Source organism: Achroia grisella, unplaced genomic scaffold, assembly GCF_030625045.1.
Source record: "Achroia grisella isolate CSIRO2021 unplaced genomic scaffold, CSIRO_AGI_Agris_v1 utg503, whole genome shotgun sequence".
Lineage (NCBI taxonomy): Eukaryota > Metazoa > Arthropoda > Insecta > Lepidoptera > Pyralidae > Achroia > Achroia grisella.
In genome coordinates, this window is record NW_026712898.1 from 466,182 (window position 1) to 479,094 (window position 12,913).

A 12,913-nucleotide genomic window follows, 5' to 3' on the forward strand; every position below is an offset into this window, starting at 1 on the left:
GATGACATAGCCCCCTATGTATGTATACATATACATAATATAAATAGAAAACACCCAGACTGATACAAATAATCATACTCATGAATACAAATGTTTGCACCGTGCGAGGAATCGAACCCGCGACCATCGGATGTAAGGTGGTGTCCTCAATCGCTAGACCACCGAAGCCGTCAATTATATATATATTACGTCTAAGTAATGAATATGTGTATTATATATTTATAACATCATTGCTAACATGTAATTGTTCTGCTCTATTTGTTGCATCATTTCGTAATGATTACACAAATTATGAAATAGAATTCAGTAGAATAAATATATATATAAATAACAAACAAATAAATGTTGGCAACATCGGTAATCTATATAACCTAAAAAAGTAACAATAATAAATGAAATTTTTAATTATTGTTCTTAGTACTTGCATTATTAAAATAATTTAATTAAAACATAGTAAATACGTAATTATTTTTAATTATAACTATATTTATTTGTAATCAAAGTATAAATATTATTTAAGAAGACATTACGAGAATGGTTAAAAAATAAAGAATTTTACAGTTTAAAGAATTTTTTTGACAATATATAAATACCGACTAGAGAGATCCTATTTAACTATTATTATTATTATTATTATTTCTCTCTATATAGTTAATTATGTATAATTTTAAACAATACTATTTTGCATGCCACTACTATGGCAACACACATGATACTAAATTTTAATTACCATCTTTTATACTGTGTTTTTTAAGCAAATAAATTATTATTATTATTATTCTTTATTTTTTCTCAGCTTTTGCTGGTTATTATTATTATTATTATTATAATGTTAAGAGTCATACCGAAAACTTATTTTCGGAGAGCTTTTTTTTTCTATTTCATGTATCCATATAAGAAAGGCAAAGAGTCTAAGCCCATACAGCCGTTGTCTTTGGTATCATTTTTATATTCTAATTTCTTTTTTCCTTCTTCAGATATCTTTTGCTGTAGAGATAATATATTCATAAATTGGTTTGTATGTTTCTTGATTTTAGTAAAGTCTGAATAGTGCGCGGGATATTCAGGTATGTTTTAACGGTATTCATTTCATCATTTCAAATACGATGTGACGTCTTTGGCAATAGTAACAATGATGAGGGTAGTGATGTTAATAATTTCTTTTATCAAATTAGACGTTATTTTACGGTCCAATTCATTAATTAATGGACTTATATTATCATTATATTAATACGTGAAGCGATAACTTTGTCTATGTGTGAGACCACAAATATTCAGTGCGGAAACCTGACCACGTCTACTCTAAGTGTTCGACCTCTATTGGCAATCAGATACTGACCGTTGCTACTGTATAATGTGACGATAGTGTTTTTTTTATTTTGTGGCAAACAAGTATACTTAACCCATTTGATGGTAAACGGTTACCGTAGCTTATGGACGCCTGAAACACCAGGGATGTCACGTGCGCGTTGCCGACCCTTAAGAAACCTTAATATACCCTTCTTGAAAAACCCCACTCAAAACTGTAGTCTCTCGAGAAAACCTCGGCAAGTAGTTAGGAAGAGGGAGCTCCTCTGAAAACTAAATAATTTTGACGAAAATTTTGATTGCTTCGATGGTCTAGTGGTTTAGCACACCACCTTACATATGATGGTCGCGGGTTCGATACCTCGCACGGTACAAACATTAGTATTCATGAGTACGTTTGTTTGTATCGGTCTGGTTGTTTTCTATGTATAATATGTATGTATTTACGGACAAAAAACTATGTATTTGTATCAGTTATCCAGTGCATAACACAAGCTTTAGCTATGAATTGTCTTGAGATTATTATTATAAAAAAACATGACTCACTGTTGGTCGAAGGTGGTGGCATGTGCTGTTCATTGAGGATCTGGCAGAGTTCAGCAGAGCCGGTCCAGTAGTTGTTGCCCCAGTAGAACATGGAGTTGTACCTCCCGCTCGCGTCCTCCACTGCAACCAAAACATTCATATCAAAATTTATTAAAAAAATTATGAACGGGTTTGTGATGTGATGACGGGATTATGAGTAATGTGGATCTCATTGCTAGCAATGTACCATGTCAAATTGACCTCCACGCAGTTCCCCCTGGAAATCACAATGATAAATTACTGGTTAATTTGTCACGATGGGCTAACGGACCGGACCTCATGTTCATCTTAACATCCTCCACTGGTTCCCCGTCAGCGTTAGCGGGTACAGATTTCTATTAATATCCATAAAAAAAACTATCCACGGGTTTGGATTAACACCTGCCCTGTATTCCGGCCTCCGTGGTTTATCGGTTTATTACACCGTTTACTACCTATAGTCGTGGCTTCGATTACTTGTACAATTCGTATCCGTATGATTGTTAGTATCGGTCAGGGGGAGACGATCACTTGAGGGGTTATTAATATTTCAACGTAATGAGTAATTGTATAATTATTCTCATGAGAATTTACTGTAATAAAACGAAAATGAATGAGCATGTATATACACGCTAAAATTGGAGTTAAATATATGTACATAAAGAATTGGTGTTAAATGTATATTTATATTGTTAAATATATAGTTTCTATATAATGTTCTTTTCCTCTGTGGTGATTATTTTTATTTCAACGATCTTCGGTTGAAATAAGTAATTGTATATTCATTGCCATGAGAATTTATTGTAATAATACGAAGATAAAATTTTAGTATGTGTATATTTAACAGACCTTTTCCTCTCCATATAAGTAGCTTCATGAATATAAAATTTCTTGTCGCCGGCCCATCTTCTCGATGACCTGCCTTGAACTTAATCACAAAATGACCGCTATATATTGTTTACCAGTAAATATGACATCTTACGAGGAAGTGATTTCAATCGGCGCCTGCGCATCGGTATTTATTACCATGACCTTTCACTTCCGTTTCCGGGCTTGTTGTGACGGGTAAGTGTACAATGGTTTGTACATCGATTACAGTAAATTATGTCGGGCGTTCAATTCCGTTCGGGTCAAGGGTGATTTCTACAGTACAAGGGTATTTTATTATTGATTGATGACTGTCTACTCTTAAAACCGATTCCGATCGATCAAGTTTAATTCCAACTATAGGGCATTATAATTTATTTAGTGTGTATTAAGCAAGATGTTACATATGAATGTGGATGGGTATCGCCATATTAACAGCTCGTCAGCAGTCAGAGCTGATGACAACTGCATGCAAATGAAATGAGAATATTGAGATGGATGTGTGGTCTGATATGAATGGACAAGATAAGGAATTAATACATTAGAGGAAGTATGAAAGTGACTGTTTAATCGTCTTTGGTAATTTAGTTTACATAGTTGTCACTAGATGGCGCTGTTCAATTTCTACAACGCGATATTGTTTCGTTTTGTAGTTACTGACGCGTTGTAAGATTGATAATTGGTTGGCGGCTTTTGATCAGATCACATTAATGTATATATTGTTGTTTTATTGTGGTAATTACGATCCCATTACACTTTTGTTTAAAAGTAAAGTGTTTCAATTCTCCTGACTTTCATTAAAGTAATGGAAGTGTACTTGTGAAGCATCGGCGAGTATACATATGGTCTCTTCGTGTCGGATCTAGCATTTGGAATATAATACGTCACGAGTTACTCGTTCACACCCAAGGGCGCAGTGGATTGTTGTCAAGGACGAGGCACATTGTGCAGTTAATAAGGAATACATGTACATATGTTGGAGTTTGTGTAACGTTGGAGTAACAGTGCAACCTGACGGCGTCCTGCAGATGCAAAGCGGAGCGCTAATCTATGGATGGAGCAATGAACGGAGCGGCAAGCAAAAATATATCTAAGTAGAAGTGTTAAGTGAGTGTTTTACCGGATAATCTGTGAGTACATTTAATTATATTCAGTGTTAGTAATTTTCAACCTTATATGTTCATGTGAAATAACTTTGAAAAAATATTAGATTTTGCAAAATAGTTCAAGTTAAATCAGAGACTGAATAATTACGAAAAAAAAGGGTTACTACGGGCGATCCATGCTGGATGTCACATTAATAAATAGTGAACTAAAACATTTGAAAAAATTCAAGAAATTTCTACTGGGACTTGTAAAATCGTCATATTTAAACTATTTAGTATTCAAAACTTGTCATAATTATTGCAGTTGCAATTTACAATTATATATTATAAGAATAATAGTAAGGTTATTTGTGTGAAATAAATTTGTAACAATTTGTTAGTTAAAATATACTGAATTTTCTATGCATTGTTAAAGTAATTTGAACTTTTCATATTGCAATTTGGATTTAGAGCATAAATTTATAACGAGTACCTATATTTTGTACATACACAAAATATTCTAATTATAGTGCATAAAATATTATTATAGACTAATTACAAGGTATTGATCATAAATTTACATAATGGATTCTTTGATAAAGGTTCAGATTAACTCTAACAAAACAATAAGTAAGGCCAGAAGTAACTTTAAAAAGTCATCCAAAGATCGTTTGACTGTATCATACATAGAAACGCGGCTTGAAGCTTTAGAATCACAGTGGTCTTCATTTGTAGATATTCATAATAAACTTATAGCTAATTATGATGAGGAGGAATTAGAAATTAGTAAGTATGTCACCTGTAATATTTATGAAGTTACCCAAGAATTATTTTTTGATTACAAGTCTGAACTTAAAGATAAATTAAATGAAATTAAACCTAATATATCCATAATTTCTAAAATAAATAATAGTTCTAATGAACAAGCTCATAGTGTCAGATTAGCTAAAATTACTATCCCCATGTTTTCAGGCAGTTATTCAGATTGGACTAGCTTCAGAGATCTGTTTATGTCTCTTGTACACACTAATAGTGCATTGGATAATGTACAAAAATTACATTATTTAAAAACCCATCTATCAGGAGAAGCTGAACAACTATTAAGACATGTTCCTGTAACTAGTGATAATTATCTTGTTTGTTGGAATCAGTTGGAAGCTAGGTACAATAATAAACGATATATTGCAAATTCAATCTTAAAAAGATTTATGAGTCAAAAGAACATTACATATGAGTCATCAAATACATTAAAGGAACTATTAGATACAAGTAATGAATGTATAAATGCTTTAACTAATTTAGGCCTTCAAACTGAAACTTGGGATATTATTATAATTCATATTTTGTCTCTTAAGTTGGATACAGAATCTCGAAAATTGTGGGAATCGAGATTAAGCGATAGTACTGAATCTTTACCAACTTATAAACAATTTTCTGAGTTTTTAAATCAAAGATTTAGATCACTTGAATTTTTGGATACTAGGTTAACTAAAAGTATTATTAAAACAAAAGCGCTGCATGTTACTGAAATAATGAAATGTCCATTTTGCTCAGATAATCACAGATTATCTAATTGTAAGAAATTTGTAAAGGAAGAGCCAGAAGCACGTCGTAGTTTCGTGCAAACTCAGGGATTTTGCTTTAATTGTTTTGGCTCTAACCATTCTGTATATTCGTGTCGTGTACCATCCAAGTGTAAAATTTGTCAAAGAAAACACCATTCGTTGCTACACATGAATTCTATGTCTAAAACAAGAGACAGTGTCAATCCACAGAATTCACCAGGAGAAGAAGAACAAAATATTGTTAAACCAGAAATTATAGAAGAAGATGAAACAACCGAACGTATTACCACATGCCACATCAATATGCAAGGCCACATTTTACTGCCTACTGCATTAGTGGGGGCAATGACAAAATCAGGTACATATCTAACACTACGGTCATTATTGGACCAAGGATCGCAGGCTTCGTTCATAACGGAGTCAGCAGTTCAACTTCTTGGACTGCAGAAGAAAGCAAGTAAAAGTTATGTATCTGGATTAGGAAGTGATCGGGATTCCGTTGTGACCTCACAATGTGTGGTCAATATTAACATACAATCACTAATTAATCCAAAATTTGTTACGCAGGTCAAAGCCCATGTTTTGAAAGAAATTACCACATTGCTGCCGGATAAGGAAGTTCCTGTGCAGAGGTGGTCAAGTATACCAGATGTAAGGTTAGCAGATCCTACTTATAATATGCCTAATAAGATTGATATACTTCTAGGCTCAGATGTATATTATCAAGTTATTCAAGAAGGTTTAATTAGATGCGGACCAGATATGCCAGTGGCCCAAAATACTAAACTGGGATGGATATTATCTGGTAAGGTACAATCTGGTATTAAAAGAATAAAAAACTTTCATAGTTCTGTCATATGCATGCATGCTATAGTTAAGGAAACAAGTATGCTACAAAAAGTCGAAAAACAGCAAGTTAAACAAAAAATAAAAGTAAAAGAAATAATTGAAGTTAAAAAATATAAGGGAATCGAAGCAAGCAAGATAAAAAGAAATAATAAGGGAAAATATATTGTAAAAAATCCTTTTTGTGACCAAGGTTTTCATAGTCAATATACTAAACCATTGGAAAAGAGATTACCAACATTATCTAAGTTAATACATCAATATGGAAATGAAGTCAAGGAGTATAGTAAAATTAAAAACCTCCTAACTCATGTAGAAAGTAGAATGATGAACATTACTGTAATATATCTTAGGTTGACAGGTTATACTCTCTATGATCAGTTAAGTACTGGAAATCTGGAAAGAAAAAGATTTTGTGTTAATATAAAAAATTCATTAGAAATAAAGAGTTTTAAAGATAAAAAATGGAAAGTTAACAGTAGTTCTGTGCAGATGATGGATGATAATAACAAAAAACCAATGTATGGGTTAAAAATTGATATGTTAAGTCTTACCTGTAATCAGGGTGATTTAATAATTACTATACAGATGTTGGTTATAACTAATTCAGTAATAAACTGTAAAATAACTAAATTAATAAAATTGTTGAAATGGTTTGTCTATAGAAATGTATGCAGTACTGCACTACCTGAAAAATTATATAAAAAATGGATTACTTACCAAAATGATGTGTTGATGCTGCAAATCACCAAGGCTGAAAGATTAAATACTTACCAGAATAATATTCGAGGATTTATCTGTGACTTTATATTCTTAACTGGTCCTGGATGGCTGAAAAAGAAAAGGATTAAATTAAACAGAGAAATGATGCATGAAATGAAAATATGAGATTTCATTATACTGATGCTAGTAATTGCAGTGAACGTTAAATATAAATTTATATAAGTTTAGTAATTAATAAATAAAAGTGATTGAAGAAATACTTACCCTTTTAAATATTACTTGTTCCTTTGAATAAAGAGTCTTGAAGATTTAATTACACATGTTGGCATCTTGAGAAATGTTGTTGGCTAACTGTACTGAGACAAGCAGTACTCAGTAGTACATTGACATACACAAGTTTATGGATGGTATAGAACCTTTATATGTTGTTAAAAAAGAAAAAGGGAAATTCATGGGGTTGCATGAAATTACATGTGTAGTAAGTTTGAAATGTAATGGTTTTGTTATAAAAGATTATCAGTTACAAGCAGTTGTGTTGTACAATGTACATGTTTAATTAATAAGTTTGTTTCAATTGTATTTTCTTTGTTTTCATGAAAACATTTCACTTGAAAACTTAGTATAATTGTTTAGTTTTTTCAATAAGTTTGATCTAAAGAAGGATGATATTGAATCAATTAATGAGTGTTTTTTGTTATTAAAGAAGTTTAAGTATAGATTAAGTTTTAGAGGGATTATAGTTATAATATGTTGTGTGTATGTTCTCTCTAAAGAATTTATGTAATTGTTGTGTTTTTTGTTTCTTTTCTCACCATGAAGCATTAAAGATTTGTTTACAGTCCACTAAGTATTTGTATAGAAGTTCATGGTGGCCGGGATGATGGACATTCTGTCCATGGTGGGCGGTATGTTTAATCGTCTTTAGTTTACATAGTTGTCACTAGATGGCGCTGTTCAATTTCTACAACGCGATATTGTTTCGTTTTGTAGTTACTGACGCGTTGTAAGATTGATAATTGGTTGGCGGTAGTATGTAGGTAGATAGGTTAGTAATAAGTTTAGGGTAAGCAACACTTCATGTAACGGTCAGTTGTATAATAAACGAGCTCAAACACTCCCGTGTTATTATTTAACAGTGGCGACGAGGATAAAAAAATTGAAAATTATAATGTCGATAGGAAAATTAAGTGAATTCAATTTAGACGACGGAAATTGGAGATCGTATTGTGAACGTTTGGACATGTATTTTGTCGTGAACAATATAAAACCGGAGTTACAATTACCAACGTTAATATCAGTGATTGGTGACGCGGCATACGACTTAATGGTAAATTTGTGCAGCCCTCAGAAGCCGGCCAGCTTAAAATATGACGAAGTGATCTCAATTATGCAGAAACATTTACAACCGGTTCCGTCATTATTATGTGAACGATTTAAGTTTCGGCAATACCGACAGAGTAACGGTCAATCGATTGCACAATATGTCGAACAATTAAAAAAGTTGTCTAGATTCTGTGAATTCGGGACATATTTAGATGAAAATATGCGAGACCAATTTGTATGTGGAATACGGAGTGACGGGATAAGGCAAAGATTATTTACGGAGGACAAGGTCACCTTTAAAATGGCGGTGTCGTTGGCGTTATCTTTGGAGGCAGCGGAGCGGAACGCACAAGCGGTAGACAACGTGGCACCATTGGAGAATTTTAATTATGGAAAACGGGAGTGCAGTTCAATGAACTATCATAAAAATGTTTCATGTGAAGCATGTGGGGACACGCGGCATTGTACGAATCAGTGTCGTTTTAGAGATTACACATGTAGCCGTTGTAAAAATGTGGGCCATTTGCGACGGGTGTGTACACGAGGGTTCGTGGAAAAGGAGGGGATGAAGTATGAACCCGGTCTCGACGTCGCATCGACGCGAGGACGCCGCGGAGGGAGCAACCGGCCATGGACATCGGGGCCGGCGCCGCGGCCGGCGGCACAGGCGGCACCCGTGGCACCGTCAGCGGCGGCGGGGCGCCGGCAACCCAACGGGAGGCCACCACGCGGTCACGCCGCGGCGCACTTCCTCGGGGAGGCGAGGGACGCGGAAGAAGCAGACCTCATAGAGGAAGACATCACGGAAGAGCCAATATTTCAAATGTCACTAGCAAAGTATAAGCCGGTCAGTTTACCTATTTTTATTAATAATCAAATTATATTAATGGAAGTCGATACGGGTTCGGCATTGTCATGTATAGGAGAAGAAGTATATGAAGGTAAATTTAAAAATATTCCTTTAGAGCCGTGTAATCTAATAATTAAATTTTATGATGGTAGTAAAATAACCCCACGGGGTTTAATAAGAGTGCGAGTAAAACATAAAAATATTGTAAAAATGTTAGACTTGTATGTTATCCATAACGGTACCACTAATCTGATCGGTCGGCAATGGCTGGCAGAATTAGAAATGACAGTACCGAAATTATCTGTGCATAACATGGAACAGGCGGATAATAATACTTTTAATAAAAATATATTTATAAAAAATGTTTATTGCAGATATAACGAATTGTTTGAAAACAAGCTGGGTCGATTCACGGGGGAGCGAGCGCGGCTACGAGTGCGGCCGAATGCGGAGCCGGTGTTCTGTCGCGCGCGGCCGCTGCCATACGCGTTGCGCGAGCGGGTGGATGGCGAACTCGACGCCATGCTGCGCACCGGCGTCATTGAGCCGGTGGAGCACGCCGACTGGGCCACGCCGTTGGTAATTGTACATAAAGCGGACGGATCGTTGCGTCTGTGCGCAGATTACAAAACCACTCTTAATCGCGTCTTGTTGGTTGATAAATATCCTGTGCCAAAAATAGAGGATTTGTTTACGGAGTTAAATGGCTGTAAATATTTTACAAAAATTGACTTAGCACAGGCGTACACACAAATTTTGCTCGAGGATCACGAGGATAATAGTGAAAGTGATTCTACGGCTTTAGCAGTTATAAACACACATCGAGGATTATTTAAATATAAACGTTTAGCGTATGGCTTATCTTCGAGTCCAGGTATTTTCCAAAGAATCATGAATAATTTATTAGGAAAAATATCTGGGGTTTCTATTTTCTTAGATGACATTTTAATAGCTTCAAAAAACGTTACGGATCATATTAAATCTATCAAAGAAGTTTTAAGCGCACTGAACGATCACGGTTTAAAAATAAAAAAAGATAAATGTAATTTTTTTGTGGAGGAAGTTAAGTATTTAGGTTTTGTGATAAATAAAAATGGAATTAAAGTTGATCCTTCAAAATTAGAACCCATCATAAACATGACACCCCCCACGAAAGTAACGGAATTAAAATCATTTTTGGGTATGATAAATTTTTATGGTAAATTTATAAAAGATTTAAGTAGTCACTTAGCACCTTTATATGAATTACTTCAAAAAGGCACTAAATGGTTTTGGGGATATCATCAGAATCGAGCGTTTACGAGGATTAAACAGCTTCTGAGTAGCGCAGAGGTTTTAGATCATTTCGACATGGACCGGGAGACCGTGTTGACATGTGACGCGAGCGCGCACGGCCTCGGCGCCGTGCTGGCGCAGCGTGCGGGCGCGGGCGGCCTCGGCGCCGGCCACGAGCGGGTGGTCGCGTACGCCTCGCGAGCGCTCACGGCGGCCGAACGTAATTACAGCCAGATACATAAAGAGGCGTTAGCGATCATTTTTGCCGTTAAGAAGTTTCACCAGTACTTGTACGGAAGGAAATTTGTCCTTAAAACGGATCATAAACCGCTTGTGAGCATATTCGGTCCTAATTTTGGTATACCCAGTATGACGGCCAGTCGTCTACAGCGCTGGGCGATGATTCTCTCTGCATATGATTTTGACATCGAATATATCGAAACGAATAATAACACGGCGGACGCGTTATCACGATTAATTGCTAGGCATAAAGAAACCGGTAATATGAAGGAAGATAACCAACTAGAGCAGACTTATTTACACTTTGCTAGCGAAGCGTTATTATTAAATAATGATCAAGTGATAAAAGAAACGGGAAAAGATCCCTTATTATGTCGTGTACTGAGGTATATTAGAGATGGATGGCCCAGTGAAGTTGAAATCAAAGAATTAAAACCTTACCTAAATAGGAAATCAGAATTATATATAGAAATGGGTTGTGTTATGTGGGGACACCGCGTGGTCATCCCGCGAGCCTGTCAAAATAGAGTATTACAGGAACTTCATGAAACGCATATGGGTATAGTTAAAACTAAAAGCTTAGCGCGTAGTTATGTATGGTGGCCGGGGATAGACGAGGCAATTGAAAGACAGTGCCAGCTATGTACGGTGTGCGCGGCAGTAGCCAACATGCCACCCGCACATTCACCATGTTTGTGGTCATGGCCTGAACGTGCATGGTCAAGAATTCATTTAGACTTTTTAGGACCTATAGCGGGGATGAAGTTTTTAATTATAGTTGATGCCACCTCGAAGTGGATAGAATGCTTGAAAATGGTTAATACTAATGCAAAATCTGTAATAAAAAAAATACGGGATGTATTCGCAAGATTTGGTCTACCAAAGCAAATTGTTAGTGATAATGGTCCTCCATTTTCTAGCTCTGAGTTTAAAGAGTTTTGTAGTAAAAATGGAATCGATCAAATATTTTCGGCACCTTATCATCCATCATCAAATGGAGCAGCCGAAAATACGGTAAAAATATGTAAAAAAGTAATAAAAAAGGCTTTACTTAATCAAACCGAAGTTGAAACAGCCTTAAGTAGATTTTTATTAACATATAGGAATACCCCGCATTATATGACAGGAGATAGTCCGGCTAAATTACTTTTAGGGCGATCTATACGTACGCGTTTAGATTGCATAATGCCGGATCGGAAAAAACGTGTTACTAAAATACAAGAAAAACAAAAAAAATTATCGAGAGGAGTAGTGAGAGCGATTAAAGTGGGAGATGCGGTTTGGTATAGATCATATGGTACGAAAATAAAATGGCTAGCAGGGACGGTAATGGATAAAACGGGTCATACAGAATATTACGTAACGGCAGTCGATGGGACAACTACACACAGGCATATAGATCAACTAAGAAGACGTGATTTAAACGGGATTCCTTCGGATGATAATAATAGGGACATGTTATAAAAAAAAATACATCCTAGTTTGATGATACCAACGGCGGGGTGGGTAACAGGTTCAAACCCCGCGCGTTCACAGAGCACTACTATGACAACGGAACAATCGGCTCCGCATTCGACACAGGGCTCAAGGGGCGCGGATGTAGTCGGGCGGCGATATCCCCTACGGAATCGCAGGCCTCCCGACTGTTATGGTTGGGATTAGAGATTATTTAGTATGTAATTTTTAAAAAGGAATCTAATTGTAAATGTAATCTAAGTTAAGTAAGTTATATAATAAGGGTGGAGGTAGTATGTAGGTAGATAGGTTAGTAATAAGTTTAGGGTAAGCAACACTTCATGTAACGGTCAGTTGTATAATAAACGAGCTCAAACACTCCCGTGTTATTATTTAACAGGCGGCTTTTGATCAGATCACATTAATGTATATATTGTTGTTTTATTGTGGTAATTACGATCCCATTACACTTTTGTTTAAAAGTAAAGTGTTTCAATTCTCCTGACTTTCATTAAAGTAATGGAAGTGTACTTGTGAAGCATCGGCGAGTGTACAGTGACGCCGGTGTCGGAGAGATTAAAGAGTAATCGTCTATCGTGGTATGAACATGTAATGCATAGGAATCAAGATAATATTTCAAGGAAGGTGTTATATATGAATGTGGATGGTTATAAGGGCAGAGTGAGGCCGAAAAATAGATGGATGGACTGTGTGAAAGATGATATGGTAAGAAAGGAAGTAAATAACGAGATGACTGCGGACAGGGATGAATGGAAGAGAAAAATATATTATGTCTATCACAAATAAATGGG

At 35.6% G+C, this 12,913-nt stretch overlaps 1 protein-coding gene across 1 annotated transcript in view; it reads right to left on the reverse strand.

Annotated features, from left to right (window-relative positions):
* The window catches only part of LOC131846154 (uncharacterized), a 90,013-nt gene that overhangs the window by 26,146 nt on the left and 50,954 nt on the right, over nt 1-12,913 (reverse strand). The window contains exon 2 of the mRNA XM_059195391.1: nt 1,855-1,974. Within this exon, the coding sequence (XP_059051374.1) occupies nt 1,855-1,974 (120 nt within the window). The remainder of the gene's footprint in view (nt 1-1,854; nt 1,975-12,913) is intronic.